This window comes from Natrix helvetica (genome assembly GCF_964273705.1).
Source record: "Natrix helvetica genome assembly, chromosome: 1".
Classification (NCBI taxonomy): domain Eukaryota; kingdom Metazoa; phylum Chordata; class Lepidosauria; order Squamata; family Natricidae; genus Natrix; species Natrix helvetica.
Window position 1 is genome coordinate 364,988,892 of NC_138548.1, and position 21,515 is coordinate 365,010,406.

General features: G+C 46.7%; 2 protein-coding genes across 2 annotated transcripts in view; one reads left to right on the forward strand and one right to left on the reverse strand.

The window, feature by feature from the left end:
• Positions 1-21,515, forward strand: part of LOC309382524 (uncharacterized protein) — a gene marked incomplete at its 5' end in the record, with an annotated part of 469,143 nt that overhangs the window by 241,857 nt on the left and 205,771 nt on the right. The gene's annotated exons all lie outside the window — the stretch shown is intronic.
• Positions 824-21,430, reverse strand: LOC309384539 (H-2 class II histocompatibility antigen, E-S beta chain-like). Its single transcript, XM_081938223.1, has 7 exons — positions 21,276-21,430; positions 19,987-20,014; positions 14,799-15,046; positions 3,070-3,351; positions 2,798-2,911; positions 2,542-2,565; positions 824-1,210 (listed from the first exon to the last, which is right to left on the reverse strand). Exons 1-7 carry the CDS (start codon positions 21,358-21,360, stop codon positions 1,197-1,199), a joined length of 795 nt encoding a protein of 264 aa, XP_081794349.1. The 5' UTR covers positions 21,361-21,430; the 3' UTR covers positions 824-1,196.

Below are 21,515 nucleotides of genomic sequence, written 5' to 3' on the forward strand. Positions count from 1 at the left end.
GTCTCCTTCCTCTTTTAACGGAAGAAGCTTTGGGGGCTCCAAAGGGATTTGGGCCTTTAATCTCCCACTTCTCTTCCCTTGACCCTTTTCCCAAAGTCTCTGGGGGGGGGGCTCTCAGACCCTTTCTACCCCCTCCGCCCACCACAATCCATGGGTCCCTCCCAGCCCCCTCCCTACCAGGCATCTCCTTCCCCCCTTCGCTTCCAAGGACTCCCAACAGCTCTACCCCCATCAACAGCTGAAGGACCCCAGCAAAACCCATGGGTCCTGTCCACAAGACGTAACTTTGTGGTACCCCACTGCTTCCTTCCCTCCAGGTAGAGGCAGACCCATTAAGGACTACTCATTGGGTAGGGCTTGTCAGCCAGTTAGGAATCCCTCTGGTGGAGATGCTTCTGTCCCACTTCTTACCAGCTAACCAAGAAGGAGGTTGTGGTCTACTTGGTCAAATGCCTTGCTGAAATCTAAGGATACAACGTCCACAGTATTTCCCTGGTCTAGTAGTTTAGTTACTTTGTCAAAGTTTGTTTGTTTGTTTGTTTATTTGGATTTATATGCCGCCCTTCTCCAAAAGGACTCAGGGCGGCGTACAACATTAAAAAAAAACACATCACAAAAGTTTTAAAAAAATTAAATACCTATCCAAAGAATGAAATTCTTTGCTTTCCTTCCCATGTTGGCTACTGGTTACACCCTTCCCCTCCCTGGGATCTGCCCACACTCCTCCTGATCCAGTCCTGGCCTCAATCCAGGGAAGACTCTCCTGTAGGTGACGGAAAGAGGAAGAAGGAAAAAAGGAGGGAAGGAAGGAAGGAAGGAAAAAAAGACAAAGGGTGTGAGTGAAAAAAGGGAAAAGAAAAGAAAGAGGGAGGGAAGAAAGGAAGGAGAAAAAGACAGGAGGAAGGAAAAAAGGAAGGAAGCAACGAAGAAAGGCAGGAGGAATAAATAAGAGGAAGGAAGGAAGAATTCCAGGATTCCTGGGGGCAGTCTAGATCGTCTCCAACCCTCCCTCCCAAGAAAGGGAGGCCCCGAAAGGATGATTGGGGGGGGGTATCTCAGCAGGAGAAGATCCATGCTGACATTCTCCTCCCCTCCCCAACCTGCCACCTTCAGCCTCCATTTTTCACAGGTTGCAAACAGGACAAAGAATCATCAGCTACTAAAGAAATAATTTCCTTTTGCATCAGAGAGCAGGATTAATTCATGAGTGCTGTAGAAAAAGAGATGGGGAATAAAATTAGGATATAAAGAGACACCTTTAGTGTAAAAATCATATTATCTTCCCTTTTAGCACCCCAACCCCAAGGCAGACCCACACTGCAGGGGGGTGGTTGATAGGCAGGGACAGATAGAGGGAGAATGTGCCCATTGTAGGAACGAAAAGGCTGGGATGGAGGAGGGATTCCTCCTCATTTCATCTCCAGGGGATTTTGGAATTCTCCCTGACTTAATTAAAGGGTTAATCAAGAGGGCATCCCCCTCCCCCACTCCCTGCAGACCTTCCATATGAAGAAGGAAGAGGGGGCTACAAAGGGGGTGGCAGAAAAAGGTGCAGACTGAGGTCACTTGGCCAGAAATTGTGTGAATTCTCACAAGGAGGAGGGGGGGTCAGGAAGGGGAGCCTGTCAAGGTTCCAACTAATGAGCCCAAATGAGTCTGAATGGGGGGCCAAGAAGGATCATCTCGGATGGGGGAGGGGTGTCTAGTTCAGGGTGAAGTTTTGGAATAATAATAATAATAATATTTAATGCTTCTAGACCGCCCCCTCTCCCGCAAGGGACTCGGGGCGGTGTACAGTTCATACAAAATATAACAGGATACAATAAAATTAAATTAAATATGTACAGTTGACAATTGACATGGAGGAGGTTAAAATGTAGTTAAAAGAACTGTACAAAGCAGATATAAAATAAATTCAAACCCCTAAAAACAAATACAGTAGATTAAAAAACCCCTAAAATAACCAGATATAATACATTTGCCAGGAGGGACAGTTGAATTATGCCAGGCCTGCCAGTCGGAACAGGTGGGTCTTCAGTTTTTGCCGGAAGGAGCGGAGGTCGGAAGTGGTTCTAATGTCGGGGGGGAGGTCATTCCAGAGGGTTGGGCCCATCACAGAGAAGGCCCTACTCCTCGGTGTCGCCCGCTGGCATTGCCTAGTGGACGGCACCAGGAGAAGTCCCTCCCTGTGTGAGGAAGTTGGAGTTCATTAAGTTGATAGGGTCATCTCAAGGGCTCAGCTGCACCTTCCATCCAAGTACGAAAGGTGCTTAAGAACGAGCTAACAAAGTGAGAGAACAATACCTGAGATGCTTATGTTAATTATCAGCAATTTATCTGGGAACATCTCCTGCCATTTGCTGAAGTGGCCTTCAATGACACAGTGCGTAGCAGCATGGGACTCACCCCTTTCAGAATAGCCACAGGGGTGGAATATTGTTCAGGCATGTTTTTTTTAAAAGGAACAATTAAAGAATTAAAAAAAAACCACCTATAACTTTTAGGAGGAGTTCAGATAAGGGAGGAAGAGGAGAAACTCACCTGCAGGAGGTTGGATGGGAATTGCTAGAAGGAGAAAAAGACCCAATCAGGACCCTTCATGGGCTGCAGGACTCAGGGGGTCCCGTCCCCCCCCTTCGATAGCCCATAATAGGTTGCAGGATCTTCCCTTAATAGCCCCTCAAACAAGAGAAGCTGCCAAAAATATTCCTCAAGGAGACCCTCTTGGCTACCTGCTGAGAGGCCTCCCCTAGATGGTCCCCTCCACACAACCTCTTCTCCAGCCCCCCGGACTCACCTTTCTTGCTCTTCAGGTAGGAGAAGAGCCCCACCGCAAAGAAGGCCACTCCTATCACAGCTCCCATTATCCCCGTCCAGAGTTTGCTCTTGGCAGAGCTGGAGGTACGGGGCTCTGGGGAAGGAGAAGGAGCCTCACCTGAGCAGGAGGATCAGGCCCACCTTCCCCCAAGAGGAGGGTCCATTCTTATTCTCTCTACAGGGAGGGTCTCTCCCCCTTCTCAGGTTGGATCGGGTCCCCAGAGAAGGACGGGAGGGAGGGGAGGGGCTTACCCCACTGGACAGTGATGGGGGCCTCCAGGCTGGCGTGCTCCACCTTGCAAGTGTAGACGTCTCCTCGCTGGGGCTGGGTCTCCAGCATCACCTGCAGCTGGTAGGTCCAGTCCCCGTTCTGGAGCTCCTCCCCATAGGCCACGCCCTCCTTCTCCTCCTGGCCATTCTTCAGCCACTGGATCTCGATCTTCACGGGGTAAAAGCCCGTCGCAGTGCAGAGGAGGATGGTGTTGGGGGAAGTGGGTTCCATCTTGGTGGGGGAGATGGTGACGGTGGGCTTGGCTGGAGGGAAGGAGGAGAAAGAGGCACATGAGAGACACAGGTTGGTTAGTTCAAGACTCCTTTTCTCTCTTAGAAATATTCTGTGTTTTGAGTGTCTGTGGAGATTCTGAGTCAGTCCAGGTCACGGTTGACCCAAAGGGGCTTTATTTTCCCCCAAAAAAGACATTTCGCTTCTCATCTGAGAAGTTTCTTCAGTTCCGAGTGCCTGAATTGAAGCTTCTTGGATGAGAAGGAAAATGTCTTGAAGGAAAACCAAAGTCCAGTTGCCTTTGGAGAAAAGACCTTTGGGACGGTGTTTGGAGTCATCTTCCAAAGCAAATTTTTTTTTAATATCAACTTTAATGCCGAATGCAGTAGAAAATGTGACCCAGAGTTAAATATTTCTTTCTGATGAAGCACCCATAGAATCGATGGCAATTTTGGAAGGTTTGGGGTTAAAGTATTGCAATTAGTGAGATGCTCCTTTGTTGGGGTTCATTGAACAAAAAGCACAAGACTCAGAGGGGACTTCCTGTGGTGAGGTCATCGTACTTGGAGTTGAGGAACGGGAGCTCTCCTGACCTCTAACTCTCTTCGTTTGGGCTCATTTTTGAGCGCTGTGGATCCTGGAGGGACCAACAGATTAAGGGGGAAACTCTGAAGACGCTGGGGTTATAAGGCAAATCCTCCCAGCGGTAGGAGAAACCCACTAAACGGAGCAATGGCGACCGCATAAGAAGGAAGCAGAGAGAGAAAGCAGTTGAAATAGAGACATCAGTTACTATTATTGACAACCCAAAGAAGAGGAGAACAACGCGTAACTGGCAGAGAGGGTGAGCTGGAAAGAAGGAGGTTCTGGGAAGGAGATCTTTCAGAATTTTGCCAAAAAGCTGGGAAAGCAGAATTACTGAGTTGGAATTGACGGCGTAAATAACTTGAACTAAATTGGCTAGAGAGAGAAGGAAAACCCGGCATGGACAACAGGAGGAGGACATAGTAACTGCTGAGAAGACGTGTAAAGCACAGAAGGATTGTTTAACATTCGGGTTGGTTGTTGACTTGTTGACTTTTTTCTTCTTGCTCTGTTGGAACGATTAGAGGGCTTCGTTACCCCCCCCCTCTATTTTCCTTTGTCGCTGGACTTGTTGCATTAACTGATTGACACTGACAGGGATACTGAACAGAGGGTGACACCTAGTGGATCAAAAATTTGAACCCTGCGATCTGATGCAAGAAACCTTAACAGTCACATAAGCTGATATATATGCCTAGAGATAAACTTATTACTAGAATTGAATACCTATCTAATTGATACAATTGAGAGACATCTATTTGTATAAGATAACTGTGATATATAACTCTAGGATATATGATAATTAAGGATCAAAATAGAATGGAATAATACATAAGAATGTGTAGATATTGAAACGTGATATTAAGGAAGGTTAATTATTGCTAAATATTGAGATATATAATTATTGATAATATTGATATTGCTGATAAAGTAGAAGTAAAGTAGAACTTATATGCAATTGTGGACAAGGATAAATAGGGGGATAAGAATGGCAACTTCAGGAAAGTTAGTTTAAAAAACCACATCCAATATGATCTCGGCAACACCCCCCTCCTCAAATCAAAGATCAATTGAGAGCGCATTGAGGCTGGAGAAAGGCGGAACGATGGCAGGAACAACGGGACCAGCACCAACAATGCAGAGTATGCAATTGATGCTCCAGATGATACAAGAATTGATGCTCCAGATGAAAAACCAAGAAGTGACGGCTACAAATCATGAAGAGACAGGGAGGAATCATGAAGAAATGAAAAATGAAATGGGAGAATTGAAAGGAAATATTAAAACCGTGGATGACAAAATTGAAAAGGTACAGAATGCCTTAGCAATCAACGAACAGAAAATCCAGAACATCAAAACAAAAATGGAACAAACAGATCAGAAGATGGAAAAAAATGGAGCTGGAATATAGACAAGTTAATAAAGAACTAGAGTTATCAATAATTCGACTTGAAAATGAAAGAGCTGCATTCTATTTAAGATTCCAAAACATACCGGAAGAGAAGGAGGAAGACCTGAAAGGAAAAATGAATGGAATCTTCACTGAAATTCTACAGAGAAAAGAACAAGAGTTGAGAGGGGATATTGATGAAGCTTACCGTGTGCATACTAATTATGCCAGAAGACATAGGCTCCCGAGAGAAGTGCACATAAGATTTGCCAACAAAACAACCAGAGATGAAGTATACAAAAAGCCAGAGAAGGGACGATTACATACCAGGGAAAAGAGTTGATCACGCTTAAACAGATTCCACGGAGAATTCGTGAACGACGTAGACAATACCAATTTTTAACAAATCAGTTAAATAAAAACAGAATAATGTACAGATGGTTGGTACCAGAAGGGGTACTGGTGTCTTGGCAAGGAAAAAGGTATAAGATAGAGAATATGGAAGAAGCGCAGGAATTCTATGAGAAATACTGCACAGGGGAAGAAGAACAAGGAAGTAAAGAGGACCTAGAAAGTAGAAGCCAAGAGGAAGAAACATCAGAAGACAAGGAAAGAAACAGGAAAGAAGAGCAGAGGCAAGAAAGAGAGAGAGCAGAAAAGGAGGGTGTGAGAGGGAAAAGTCAGATACAAACTAGAAGCAACAAAAAATACCCCATCTAAAGATGGACCAGGAAATAACAATTATTTCAACAAACTTGAATGGAGTGAACGCACCAAAAAAAAAGAGAGCGTAGATGTTTAACAAACTTAAGAAAGTGAAGGTAGATATAATCTGTATACAGGAAGTGCATATTAAAAGGGAACATAAGAACTTACTGGAAAACAAAAAACTAGGGAAATTATACACAGCACTAGCAGAAAAAAAAAAAGAGGGATAGCAACCTATATAAAGGAAAAAATAAATTCCAAAGAAGTCTACTCTGATGAAGAAGGCGGGATGCTAATGATTGAATTAGAGAGAACAGAAAAAATGACATTATTAATAGTCATATATGCACCAAATCAGAAACAAGAGGAATTCTATAGGAAACTACATAACAAAATAAATGAATTAGAATATGAAAATATTTGTTTAATTGGGGATTATAATGCAATAGTGGATTAAAAAATGGACTATGAAAGCAAAAATAAAAATAAAATGAAAAAAAAACGCTACCCAAATCCTTTTTTGAGATGGCAATGGAATATAAATTACACGATATTTGGAGAGAAAGGCACAAAACAAGAAAGCAATATACCTTTCATTCGAACCCCCATCAGTCCCTATCAAGAATTGACATGGCTTGGATTTCATCTGGTCTAAGCAATCGAGTAGACGAAATTGAAATAGAAGCAAATGAGTGGGCAGATCACAATCCAATAAAATTAAGATGGAAAGATCAAAGAAGAAGAAAAAGATGGATGATGAATTCAAATATTATAAACGAAATAGAATACACTCAAATGCTGGAGAAAGAATTAAAACAATTTTTTAGCATAAATAAAAAAGAAGATACCTCAATTCAAAATCTCTGGGACACTATGAAAGCATACACAAGAGGCCTTACGATTGCCTACATGGCGAGAAAAACTAGAAAACAAAGAGAGCAACAAGAATGTATGCAAAAGGAACTTATGGAAGCCGAAGATGAACTCCAGAAAGAACCAAAGAATAAAATTAAAAAAGAAAAAAAAAGAGAGATAATTAAACATAAGATCAACTTAATAAATCAAAAGGAATTAGCGCAGAAAATTAAAGCGGCAGGGCAAAATTACTTTGAACAAGCCAACAAACCTGGACGATGGCTGGCACACAGACTGAAGAATGAAAGAGAAAAAAGGATGATATATCAATTAAAAGATGATGAGGGAAGAATTCAATACAAATCAGAAGAAAAGAAGAATATTATTCATAAATACTTCACAAAACTATACGCACAAGATAGTATGGAGGAAAGCAAAATAAAGAATTATTTAAAGACAGCAAAGATAACACCAATCTCAAAAGAGCAAAGGGAGGCGATAAACAGGCCAATAACGTTAGCCGAAGTGGAACTAGTCTTGAAAAACCAGAAAAATAATAAAACCCCAGGACCAGATGGAATACCGGTGGAGCTATACAAATATAATAAAATAATATTGGAAGAGTTAGGGGTGGAAATGTTTAATGAAGTTTTAGTAAAAGCCAAGATACCTGAATCATGGACAGAAGCAATAATATCGCTGATCCCAAAAGAAGAAACCAGCCTACAAGAAATTCAAAACTACGGGCCAATTTCATTACTAAACTCCGATTATAAAATATTTGCAGCAATTATGGCAGGAAGAATTAAACAGCCTTTAAATGAACGAATACACCCAGACCAAAACGGATTTTTACCTCACAGACAAATTATAAATAATACGAGAATCATCCTAGATATAATAGAGTACTATGAGGCGCATCCAGAAAAACAAATGGTACTGGTTTTCCTTGATGCACAAAAAGCATTTGACAATGTAAACAAAATTACACACAGGACACGGGAGGGGCCGGAGCTCTGCTGGCGGAGGGAGAAGGGGCAATACCGAGAAAACTCAGATCACAAAAATAAATAAGAAAATCTGCTTGACATAAATTGATCGAAATTATTAATTGAATTTATATGCTGACTATATATTGCTATTTAGTAATGAACTTTGTGTAAATGTATACTATGAGTATGGAGGGAGGGGGAACCTGCCGCACATTGCAGCTGCCAAAATTTGTAACCTTTCCACTACCTTTTTCAGTGTTATTTTCTAAAAAAACCCAATAAACCTTTGTTTTTTTTTAAAAAAAGAATTAAACAAAATAACCTCTAGGTTTATTTGGCAGGGACGAAAAGCGAGGATTAAACTAAAGTCAATGCAAGACAGCAAGGAGAGGGGAGGTTTAGCATTACCAAATTGGGATCTATACGCATCGGCAGTATCAATAACATGGGTGAAGGATTGGATAGAGCTAAAGAATAAAAGAATTTTGTCCTTGGAAGGCCATGATTTGCAAGCAGGCTGGCATACATTCCTATGGGATGATAAAAATAAAACACACAAATACTTTCAAAATCATTTAATTAGAAGAGCGTTATTGCAAAAATGGCTCAAAATAAAAAAAAACCCACTATGTGAAAATTCCGAATTGGCTATCACCGACAGAAAGGACGACTCATCCAAATTTGATAGATTTGAACAAAATGCTAATATATAGAGACTTAATTGATAGACAGGGAAACTTAAAAACAATTGAAGAATTGGCAGAACAGAAGATGAAAGTTGACTGGCTAACTTACCTTCAAATCAAAACTAAATACAATAAAGATACCAAATTATATGACATCGAAACAGAACCACACGAATTGGATAAAATTATTCAAAGCTCAGAGAGAAAGATGATAGGGAGAATATATAAATTTCTCCTGAAGTATAAAATGGAAGAGGAAATTGTGAAAGAGCAAATGATAAAATGGGCGCAGAACTTTGGATATAATATTGAATTAGACAAATGGGAAAAATTTTGGGGAACAAACTTAAAAATGACCCTATCGGTTGCATACAAGGAAAACCAGTACAAAATGTTTTATAGATGGCACCTGGCACCAACAAGGTTAGCTAAAATATCAACAAATACCTCCCCAAAATGTTGGAAATGCGAATCGATACACAGAACGTATTGCCATTTATGGTGGACCTGTGAGGAGGCTAAAAAACTTTGGAAAAAGATCAAAAATTGGCTGGAGGCAATAACGGGAGTTAAAATAGAATGGAAACCAGAAATCATCTTATTAGGAATAATGTCTGCAAAATACAAAAAAGAAATCCAGTATTTAATACTACATATAACTACGGCGGCAAGGATTGCCTTTGCCCAGAAATGGAAAAACAAACTAACTCCAAGCGAAGATGAAATAATAAGAAAGGTTATGGATTGTGCTGAAATGGACAAATTAACTAAAGAAATTCAGGGAAAAGAAGAATCAGAATTCTACCAGATATGGGATAAATGGTATAGGTCAGTGGTCGGCAAGCCGCAGCTCGCGAGCCACAAGCGGCTCTTTACACATTTTAACACATACGAAGGTGGCCACACACTGGACCTTGTTTTTGTATCTGAGCAGTTGACGAGTGATCTGGGAATAGGGGATTTAGTTGTTACTCCCCTGTCATGGTCAGATCACTCATGTCTCCGGCTGGACTTCCCTGGCGCTACCCCCCACCACGAGGAGGCGGAGCCAGACTGCCCAAGCTGGTACCGCCCCAAGCACCTGATGGAACCGGATAGGTTCCAGACGGAGCTTGGGCCACTACCTGTAGCCCTGACCCGCGCTCGGTCGAGGACCTAGTTGCCGCCTGGAATAGGGCGATGGCTGGGGCCTTGGACCGGGTTGCGCCTTTGCGACCTCTCCTACGGCAGCAACCCACCTGAGCTCCTTGGTATACCAAGGAGTTGAGGGTGATGAAGCGCCATAGGAGACGTCTAGAGAGCAGGTGGAGGTCCTCACGCTCCGAATCTGATCGAACACAGGTAAGAGCCTATTTACGGACCTACCTTGTGGCATTGAGAGCGGCCAAACGTAGACACTGTGCCGCTCTTATTGCGTCCGCTGATAACCGCCCTGCCGCCCTGTTTAGGGTGACCCGCTCCCTCTTATCGCAGAGGACGCGGGGGGCACCCTTGCAGGGCAGAGCAGAGGAGTTTGGGGAATATCTGCAGGACAAAGTCGCTCAGATCCGGAGCGGATGGGCCCCCTCCAGTGGACCAGACGAGCCGTCAACAGTGAGTCTTGTGAGACCATTCTGGGAGGAGTTTGACTCTGTTGCCCCCGAGGATTTGGACAGGTTGCGTGGACGGCTGCGACCCACCACATGTTTAATGGACCCGTGCCCCTCCTGGCTGATACTGGCAACCTGGGAGGTGACACGAGGCTGGCTTCTGGGCCTGGTGAACGCCTCATTGGGCGAGGGATCCTTACCAACTGCCTTGAAAGAGGCGGTGGTGAGGCCCTTACTCAAGAGGCCTTCACTTGACCCAATGGAGCTAGCTAATTATCGTCCAGTCTCCAACCTTCCCTTTCTAGCGAAGGTTGTTGAGAATGTGGTGGCACAGCAATTTCCGCGACACCTTGACTAATCTGAATATCTAGACCCATGCCAGTCCGGCTTCCGACCCGGGCACAGCACGGAGACAGCCTTGGTCGCGTTGGTCGATGATCTCTGGAGGGCCAGAGATAGAGGTTGTTCCTCTATCCTGGTCCTATTAGACTTCTCGGCGGCTTTTTATACCATCGACCATGGTATCCTATTGCGCCGGCTGGAGTGGATGGGAGTTGGAGGCACCGTTTTGCGGTGGTTCGGCTCCTACCTCTCCGACCGGACGCAATGTGTGTTGACAGGGGGACAGGGGTCGGTCCTCTCGCCTCTCCTGTTCAACGCATATGTGAAGCCACTGGGGGTGATCATCCGTGGTTTTGGGGTTGAATATCATCTGTACGCTGATGATACCCAGCTGTACATTTCAACCCCAAACCACACCAACGAGGCTGTCAAAGTGATGTCCCGATGTTTGGAAGCCGTCGGGGTCTGGATGGGGGACAACAGACTCAAACTCAACCCCTCCAAGACTGAGTGGCTGTGGCTACCAGCACCTCGGTTCAGCCAGCTGACTCCATCGCTGGCCATAGGGGGCGAACAATTGCCCCCTGTGGAACGGGCGCGCAATTTGGGCGTCCTCCTAGATGCCCGGCTGTCAATGGATGACCATGTGGCAGCCATGGCAAGGGGGGTGTTCCACCAGGTTCACCTGGTGCGCCAATTGCGTCCCCTACTGGACCGAGATGCCCTACGCACGGTCACTCATGCACTGGTGACGTCTCGCCTGGACTACTGCAATGTTCTCTACATGGGGCTCCCCTTGGGACGCGCCCGAAGACTGCAGCTAGTCCAGAACGCAGCCGCGCGGGCTGTCATGGGGAGTACTAGGTACTCCCATGTAACACCTCTCCTGCGCGAGCTGCACTGGCTGCCTGTGGTTTTTCAGGTGCGTTTCAAGGTCTTGGTCACCATCTTTAAAGCGCTCCATGGCACAGGACCTAGTTACTTGCGGGATCGCATCCTCCCACACACATCCCTGCGGCCAATTCGCTCTCACAGGGAGGGACTTCTCCAGGTGCCGTCCACTAGGCAATGCCAACGGGCGGCGCCAAGGAGTAGGGCCTTCTCTGTGATGGGCCCAACCCTCTGGAATGACTTCCCCCCCGACATTAGAACCACCACTGACTTCCGCTCCTTCCGAAAAAAATTGAAGACTCGCCTGGCATAATCATAACTGTTACCTCCTGGCAGACATATTTCTTATCTGGTATTTTAGGGGAATTGTTTTTAAATTTAATTTTATGGGATATTTTTAGGGGTTTTAAATCTATATTTATATTTACTCAGCTGTACAGTTCCTTTTTAATCTTCTTTTTAACCTCCTCCATATCTATCTTCCTATTTAACAATTTTTAACTGTTCAATTATTTAGTTTTTATATGATGTATTTCTTGTATGGACTGTACACCGACCCGAGTCCCTTTCGGGAGAGGGAGCGGTATATAAGCGCTCAGTAAATAAATAAATAAATAAAATAAAATTAATGCGGCTCTTCTGTGTGCCGGATTATTATCCTCCCTAATCATTGTGGATCGAAAAGAAAAAAGGGAAAGGGGCGCTTGTTTTGAAGCGCCCGCTCCCCTCCCTCCTCTCGGGCACTTCAAAACAAGCGCCCCTTTTTTCTTTTCGACCCACAATGATTAGGGAGGATCCTGAAGTCGGGCGGGTGCCTCCTCGCTTCTCGTCCCCGCCCGACTTCAGGATCCTCCCTAATCATTGTGGGTTGAAAAGAAAAAAGGGAAAGGGACGCTTAAAGGTTCAAACAGTAGAGCAAACGCTTCAGAGGCAACAGTTTTCACGGGGAATTAGAACAGAGAGCCCTGGAGTTTCGCTGCCCACCCGGTCAGACCTCGCTTTCCTCGCATGATTGGCTAATTTGCTACTGCCCGGCTCCCCGGTTAGATTTTTGCTGGGGGGGGGAAGCTCCTTGGCCTCCGTCTCTTTTTCTCCCTCCTCGCTTCTTGGGGCTCCACCAATGGGGGAGCAAGGCCCAGCGCCAGGCTTTGGGCTAACACAGGGGTCTGCAAAGTTGGCTCTTTTAAGACTGGTGGACTTCAATTCTCAGAATTCTGGGAATTGAAGTCCACCAGTCTTAAGAGCCAATTTTGCAGATCCCTGGGCTAATATGATTGATGCCCTTGGTGGACTTCAATTCTCAGAATTCTGGGAGTTGAAGTCCACAAGTCTTCAAGCTGTCAGGTTTGAAGACCCCTGGGGTTTTTTTTTTCTAAAGGGTTGGGGGTGGAAGGATCTTGTAACTTGACAGCTTTAAGACTTGCGTGCTTCAAATGCCAGAGTTTATTGAAACTAAAAACAGTGTACCATCCTATGTATTTTTGGTTTTAAAAATGTGGCTCTCAAAATAAATTTCAATCGTGGTTTTGGCGAGATTTGGCTCAGTTGAAAAAAAAGGTTGCCCACCACTGGTAGAGGTGGATGGAGGAAAGAAACAAGAATCAATGAAGGAATGTAACAAAACTCAAAAATAATAGTTATGAGTAAAATTGGAAAGTTAAGAATGGTGAAACTCAAATGAAATACAATTGAATGGGAAATAATATAAGGTGAGAGCTATCGATAGATAGTTGCTACTAGAAAGAACAGGAAGCTCCTGTTTGTATTGCACTGTATAAATGTGTTGTACGTCTAAGTTTTGTGTGTGTGTATTTCATATGTTTGTTAATAAAATATTTTTTTAAAAAAAGACTCGGAGGGGATTTTTCCCAGAGAAATGGAGGCTGAATTGATTTTGGGGAGAGTTCAGGGAAGGCTGAGAGCCTCTCTTGGTGGCCAGAGAAAAGCTTTGGCCCCTCGGGGGAAGGAGACGCCCGGATCTCTCCGGAGAGAAAAGTCAGCTCAGAAGTCAAAGAAAAAGGAAGAGAAAATCCCCCCCAAAGAGACTCAAGAAACACCCAGTGATTTCAGGTCTCCTGAACTGCAGCCGGACCAACAATTTGCTCTAAATGCACGGAATATTTATTAAAAGAAAGGAAACGAAGGCAAAGGGGGGAAGAAAAACAGATTTAATATTCTTTGCTTCTCCTCTGAAATATTTTCATGGCAGTAAAAATAATACTTTTGTGAGGAGGGATTTCACAGGAAGGAAATATATGAATCCCAATGAAATTCAGGATCACTATTTTGAATTTATCAGAAAAATGCATTCTGCTTAGGGGGAGAAAGCTAGGGAGAAACAAAGGCAAAGGGACTAAGGCACTTTCAGGAGTTATCAAAAAATCATTAGATAAATTAGTAGAAGGGAGGAAATTTCCATGGTAAATATTGCTGGAATGGGAATTATTTCAAATGTGCCAGATGACAAGAATGTTGAATTGATAGTAAGAAATAATTAAATGCTGAATATTATCAGTCAGGGGATTATTATCTCCATGAAAACATCCTCTTTGGTGGCAAAACTATTTCAAACTCTCTCTCAAATTTGAGAGAATATTATTCATTCGTTTCCTAATTCTGATATCCCATAACATGGATGTGATCCCCCTTCTAGCTTATTATATTATTTATGTATATGTGTTATTATTTATGTATTTATTTTATTATGTATTTATTTTATTATGTATTTATTTTATTATGTATTTATTTTATTATGTATTTATTTTATTATGTATTTATTTATTTTATTATTTGTTTATTTTATTAATTTTTTTATTTATTTAATTTTTCATTTATTCATTTAATTTTAATTTGTTGATTTAATTTCATGCATTTATTTATTTTACTTATTTACTTATTTATTATTTATTTATTATTTATTTATTTATTATTTATTTATTAATCATTTTTATATGCCGCACCCTCTCCACTGAGGGACTCGGGGCGGCGTACAATTTACTACATAACAAATAATGACAATGACAAGGAGGAGATATACAAAAAGCATTATACACACACAATGAATAAATAATCAATCAATTAAAACAGCAAAAAAGCAATTAAAAAACAATTAAAACACCCAGAGTCAAACCTAATTTAAAATTGTATCCAGAGGGACTTTACTTTACTGAGTTCTAAAGGTTGGTGGATGAAGAGATTCGATCACTTGGGGGGATCCAGGGGGTCCCAAATTCCGGGGAGGGGAAGGTTTGGGGTCCTTGGGGGGGAGGAGAAGGGGGGAGTTGTGGGAATGAATGAGGGTCAGAGGGAGAATTGGAGGGAGGAGGAGGAGGAGAACTAAGGAGGAAAACTTCACCCGGGAGAGTCTCCCTCAAGGGAAGGGAAGGAAAAGGGGGGTCCCCGCATCCCCTCCCCCAAGCTCCCCCCTCCCCTCGGACTCACCTCTCCGCCCAACCACAGGGCCGCGCTGGAGACCCTCGTAGTTGTGCCGGCAGAAGCGATCCACTTGGGCCTTGTTGTACTGCAGGTACTGCTTATCTCTGTTCCAATTGTCCGCATCCGCCTTCCCAAACTCCGTGAGGGCCACGAACTCCCCGAGGTCGCTGTCGAAGCGGACCAACTCCTGCCGGTCGTAGAAATGCCTGGCCAGGAACCTCACCCGCTGCGTCCCGTTGAGGAAGCTGTTAGATCTGGGCAACGAGAGACAGACTGCGGACACGACGTGACTTAACAGCTCTTTATTAGTAATAGTAGTGATCCAGCTTACTCTGTGGTCGGAGGGTTCCCCTTTTATAGGGATGAGGCACGCCCATTGACCAATCAGAGGAATACCTGTTTCCCGCTGTAGGAGCGGACCTGAGGGAAGACTTATCCCGATATATGCTAATATCTAACACCCCTCCCCTCCTAGATGGGACGTTGCGGTAGGTGACATAGTCCTTTAGGTAGGTGGGTGTTTGTCTTGCTCGGGAGGAACGTCGGAGTTCAGGTTGTGTTGAAGTACTTGCAGGATTGGTTTCCTGTTGGGTTGAAGTAGTTGCAGGATCGGGTGCTTTTTCTGTTTCTGGAGGTCTTGCGTTTTCGATGCTCTTTTCCCTGGTATCTTGTTCGGCTGCGATGACGGGGGTTTGCTCAGCGGCTGTGATGACGGGGGGTTGCTCAGCTGCGTGCGTGATGTCCTGTCCCCCGCTTAGCTCGCCGGTGTCGTCGTTTCCTGGGATGAAGTTTCCCTGCGGTTGTCTTTCTGTGGACAGGAAACTTTCGCCCTCATCCCTTAAGTTGGAGTGTGCTAGGCGACCTCGAAGCTGATCGATGTGCCTTCTCCAATTCCGCCCATCTTCAAGCTCTAACAAATACGATCGAGGGCCCATGATGTCAATGACCCTTGCCGGTATCCACAATGACCCCCCTGTGTAATTTTGAGCATAAACAGTGTCTCCTTCTCTAAAAGATCTGACCTTACTTGTAGAGTCTGGGGGAGCCGAGGTAGAATAATTCGGGTGGAGCCTGTCCAGGTGAGATCGTAGGCGGCGACCCATTAGTAGTTCAGCGGGGCTTCTACCCGTCGTTGCGCTCGGGGTAATGTGTTGAATGAGGAGGTAATGGTCAATGCGTGTTTGCCAATCCCCCGGGCCCATCCTGGCGAGGGCCTCTTTCGCGAACCGCACCATTCTTTCTGCCTGACCATTGGACGCTGGATGGAATGGCGCGATGAGGGCGTGTCTGATTCCCAACCCTGCTAAAAATGTTTCGAACTGCATGGCCGTGAATTGGGGCCCGTTGTCCGATACTAACAGATCTGGTAGACCATGGGTGGCGAAAAGCCGCCTAAGAACCTTTATAACTGCCTCTGCCGTGGTTGATGTCATTAGGACTACATCCAACCATTTAGAATAAGCATCTACAACTATGAGGAAGGTTTGACCCTGGAATGGCCCTGCAAAATCAATATGAATGCGTGACCAGGGTGCCTTGGGTTTCTCCCATTCTGTGGCGGGCGCTTCCGGGGGTGCTGGTCTCGACTCCTGGCATGGATCGCAAGTGGCCACCCACTCCTCTATTTCTTTGTCCATATTGGGCCACCACACATAACTTCTCGCTAACGCTTTCATTCTCACGATCCCCGGATGCCCCATATGTAAAGCATTCAATACCTTTTTTCGTAGCGCAAAAGGAATAACAACTCGATCCCCCCACAACAAACATCCCTGTAACACGGAGAGTTCGTCCCGTTTAGACCAAAACATTTTGAATTCCGGGCCCACATTTCCCTTTGGCCACCCCCTCCATACCCAAGTTTGCACTTGTTTTATTAAATTGTCCTTCGAGGAGAACCTTGCAACGTCGTAAGAAGAAACCGGTCCCGAATCCAAACAGTCAATGAGCAATACCGGTACTTCTGGAGTGGGGTCTGGCAAAATGTCTGGTAATGGGCAACGGCTGAGCGCATCTGCGTGCCCTAGAGTGGAGCCCGGTCGATGAATTAACTTGTAAGAGTACGCAGCCAGGAAAACAGTCCACCTGGTCATACGTGGAGAAAGGGAGACCGGAGTGGGGCGATTTCCCGCCAAAAGTCCTAACAGCGGTTTGTGATCAGTAATGAGTTCAAAATCGCGGCCGTAGAGGTATTCATGGAAACGTTTCACACCTGCAACGGCAGCCAATGCTTCTCTGTCCATTTGGCTGTAGTTCCTTTCGGCCGATGAAAGAGTTCTGGAGTAGAAAGCAATGGGTGCTTCTTTCCCGTCGGGCATCCTGTGGCTGAGGACTGCTCCAACCCCGAACGGCGATGCGTCGCAGGTCAATACCAGCGGGAGGGTCTGACTGTATTGTACAAGTAGTGAGTCAGTGGTGAGCAGGCGCTTTACCCCGGCGAATGCTGCAGCTTCTGCTCGTCCCCATCTCCATGGTGCGTTCCTCTGGAGTAGACGGTGTAGTGGCTCAGCAACGGTCGCCTTCTGTCTCAGAAAAACGCTGTAGAAATTAAGTAGTCCGAGGAAGGCCTGCAACTCGGTTTGATTTCGTGGTGTGGGGGCGTCCTGGATCGCCTTAATTTTCTTTTCAGTGGGGTGAATTCCCTGACCATCAATTCTATAACCCAGGAATTCTACGCTAGGCACGTTAATTTGGCATTTTTCTTTTTTCAGGCGGAGACCCTTCTCTCTGATTCTGGCCAAAACCGATCTGACTCTTTTGTTTAGTTGCTCCTCGTTTGCAGCGGACACCAAGATATCGTCAAAATATGGGACGACTCCCGGTATCCCTTGCAACAGTCGTTCCATGACGCTCTGGAACAATCCTGGAGCAATACTTACGCCGAATTGTAGCCGGTTGCATTTAAACGCTCCTCTGTGCGTCACTATAGTCTGGGCCTCCGCTGTGGCGCTATCTACTGGCAGTTGCTGGTAAGCTTGTGCCATATCTAATTTAGCGAAAACTTTTCCTGGCCCCAATGAGTGCAATAGGTGCTGTACTACGGGCACCGGATATGCGCTCTGTTGTAGCGCGACATTAATTGTGCATTTATAGTCTGCGCACAAGCGGACTGATCCGTCTGACTTAACTGGGGTCACGATAGGTGTCTCCCAACGCGCGTGATCTACCGGCTCCAGGATTCCTTGTTCCACTAACTTATCTATCTCTTTATCTATTTTTGGGCGGAGTGCAAAAGGCACTCGTCTCGGTTTAAGCCGGATTGGCGCCACATTTGGATCTAAATTGAACGATATTGGTTTGCCCACATACTTACCAAGACCGGAGCTGAACACATCCTCGAACTCCTTAAAGATCTTTTCAGCGCTGCTGTTTCTCACGGCGTTGATTCCGGTGACTTCTAATCCCAGGGCTTCAAACCAATCAAGCCCCAGGAGGTTCTGCAATGGCGCGCTGGAGATGGTCACGGGCAGCTGGGCTTCGATGTCCTTAAACTGGATGTGGAATGTGCCTTGGCCCACGATGGGGACTTGGTTCCCCTGGTAGTCTCGTAGCAGGACGTCAGGAGCGCGCAGTTGGCTCTTTCTGAGGCTGGGAATGGCCTGTTTCATGGATGCCCATGAAATGATCGTCAGGGTTGATCCTGTGTCAACCTCCAGCTCGCAGGGTGAGCCCTCCAAGAGGACTGTGACTTTCAGCCTTTTGGGCCGCTTAGGGCGGACCTGATGTATCGTGGTGAGATACGTTCGCAACTCCTCTCTCTGGGTCAACTCTATCTCATCGTCTATATCCTGAAAATACTCTCGTTGAGCGTCTTGGTAGAACGCTCTTTCGGCTCTCTGTGTGAATTCTCTCTGGGGATACGCTCGCTCACTTTCTTGTGAGTAATCTCTCTGGGAATACGCTCGTTCAGCTCTTTGGGGAGTTTCTCTCTGGGTAAACACTTGTGGATTTTTCTCTGGGCGCCCTTTTTGATTTCGCCAAGCCCCTGGGTTGGGCTTCTGTTGGCGGTACATGGGTGGCTGCCGTGAGGCAGGGACTCCGCTCCGGCACACTCGTGCGATGTGCCCAAGTTTGTTGCAGTGCGAACAAACAACGTTCCTGAACCTGCAAGTAGACCTGGGGTGATTCCCTCCGCAGCTTGCGCAGGGCGGCAAACGGGATCCGGGTTTCCCCCCAGGCCTCCAGTGACTGCTCTGCATTAGGTGACTGTCCTCGAACTCGGGATCCACGTAGTCGGGGCTTGCGTCTTCGTAGTGGACTCTGGTTTGTCTCGGTGCTGGCTGGGTTTCGTTGACCCTTCGTTGTATGGTCACTGCTGATTTCTCCGCTGATTCCGACGCTCTTGCTTTGTTCAATGCTGACTGTAGGGTTAGATTCGGGTTGGCTAACAGTTTCTTTTGCAACGAAATGTCTCTTACCCCACAGATGAATTGCTCTAAGATATGCTCTTCCAAATCCCTGTATTCACAGTGGGCTGCTATTCTTCGTAGAGCTGCAACAAATTGGTTAATGGATTCTCCCGCCTTTTGAGTCCTCATGTTGAACTCTTTGCGGCTGACATGGCGGGACGGTTTTGGCGCGTAATGTGTTTCCAAGGCTTGTTTCAGCGTCGCCCATGGTACTGCTTGTATTGGAGTAGGCGCGGTGAGGTCTCTGGCCGTATTGAAGACTTCCTTTCCGCAGTAGCCGAGGAAGATATTTTTCTTTCTTGCATCGGTGATCCCCGTGTACTCATTTGCTTCGAGGAAACACTCGAAGCGAATCATGAAGGCTTCCCATTCGTCGGTTGCTGGGTCGAAAGGAGCGGGGGGAGCATGCATCGCCATCTTCTCAGTTTGAATTTGCCGCGCTGCGGTGATCTGAGATGGCTGCCGGAATTTCTGCCGAATTCCTGGGCTGGATCAAATCCGGAGATTCTTGAAGTAGCGTTCTTCGTCCTATCTGTCTCTCAATCCCACCTTCGTCGCCAATGTTAGATCTGGGCAACGAGAGACAGACTGCGGACACGACGTGACTTAACAGCTCTTTATTAGTAATAGTAGTGATCCAGCTTACTCTGTGGTCGGAGGGTTCCCCTTTTATAGGGATGAGGCACGCCCATTGACCAATCAGAGGAATACCTGTTTCCCGCTGTAGGAGCGGACCTGAGGGAAGACTTATCCCGATATATGCTAATATCTAACAGAAGCGGCACTCGACCTTCGTCTGGTACAGGAAATGGGCTGGGAGGGGGAGGAGGAGGAGGAGGAGGACTGTCAGGAGGGACTCCGGGGCCCATCGTTCCCAACCACCAGCAAAGGGGGGATCCACTCGGGAAGGGAGGATGGCGTTGGAACTTCCTTTCAGAGACACTGGAGAAAGACGCCCCCCTGGAGGAGGGAAGGGGACTCTCTCAGTCCCAGGGGGGAGCAGATTTACTGGGCGGGAGGGGGAGGTCTGGGGGGGGGAAAGAAGGAGGGGAGGGGGAGGGGGGAGCCTCCTGGTGGACCCCCCCTCCATCCTCCTAGGGTGGGAAAAGGCAGGCAGAAGCTCAATTGGTCGAACAGGGAACGTGGGATCTAAAGGGGGAGGAATGATGGGGGGAGGCGCTGGAGGGAAGGTAATAATATCCATATCTCCCCCCCTCTCTTCCTTTGAGGGGGAGGGGAACATGGGGAGGGGGCACAATGAGGACATCTAGATTGAGACTCCTGGGGTCTCCCAGCCCTACAACCCCCCCCCTTCCCTGGGTCGCCCCAACTTTTCTTCTTTCCCTCCAATCTTCAGCCCAACTCCCTCCCTTGGGGGGGATCACACTTGTTTCCTATCCCCCTCCCCAAAAAGAGCCCTGCACCCTCCCGCAAGAGCCTCTCAAAGGGAGGGTCTCCAGCCCCCCCTCACAAAGGGGAGTTTCTGAGAGCCAATGGAGAGGAGCGACTCAGAGCCTCCAAATCCCCTTCTCTCACTTCCCCCCTCCCCCTCCAGGTCCCGATGGAGCCATAGGGGATTATGGGGGGTGGGGTTCTTGGTCTCCTCCCCAAATTCAGGGGCTCCCCCAGAAGGGACGGAAGCCCCCCTCTTGCCTGACCTTCAAAGCCTCAAATTTCAGGTTCAGAAGAAAAAGTGGAAGTTTCTGAAGAAGCCAAAATCCTTTTGCTCAAATGAATCTTTTTCCTTCTGGGGATTCAGGGCTGAAAATGCCTCACTTTCCCTCTTTCGCTTTCGCTTTTCCTCCCCTTCCTCTCTCCAGGCAGCCCACTCCCACCCATGCACTTGGGGACGACAACCGAGAGAGGGGCCTGGCTGCGACCCCCACCTCGGCTACCGTCGGGGAAGGGGGAGGGGTCCCTCTCCGTTTCTCCTGTGAGGGGTGAATGTGGGGAGGAAGGGGGAGGAGACCACGCAGAGATCGAGGCTGTTGGGGGCTCTGGAGACCCAGCAGTTTCCTTCCCCCTCCGGGGGTCTTTCCCAACCTCTTCCTCCCCCGCCCAGCCCCCTCCTTACCGGGGGTCTCCTTCCCCCCTTCGCTTCCGGGGATCGTGGCCAGCGCCCCCACCAGCAGCATCAGGGGGAGCCCAGGAAAAGCCATGGATGCCGCCCCACAAGCGCCCCAAAGAGAGAGGAGAAAGACGCCGATGCCTCCAGCCCCAGAGGCGGAATCGGAGGGTCTGGATTGGGGGGAGGAGGAGTTTCCCTCGGACTTCGGAAGTGGGAGGGTCCAGGAGGAGCAGAAGGACCAATGGG

Excerpts from the sequence above, each read along its gene's own strand:
- LOC309384539 (XM_081938223.1), bottom strand. The coding sequence starts at position 21,360 with ATGGCTTTTCCTGGGCTCCCCCTGATGCTGCTGGTGGGGGCGCTGGCC. Across the intron at positions 20,015-21,275 it reads AGGGGGGAAGGAGACCCCCG|CCCATTTCCTGTACCAGACG; the intron begins GTAAGGAGGGGG and ends TCCCCCTCCCAG. Across the intron at positions 15,047-19,986 it reads CTGTACCAGACGAAGGTCGA|ATCTAACAGCTTCCTCAACG; the intron begins GTGCCGCTTCTG and ends CTCGTTGCCCAG.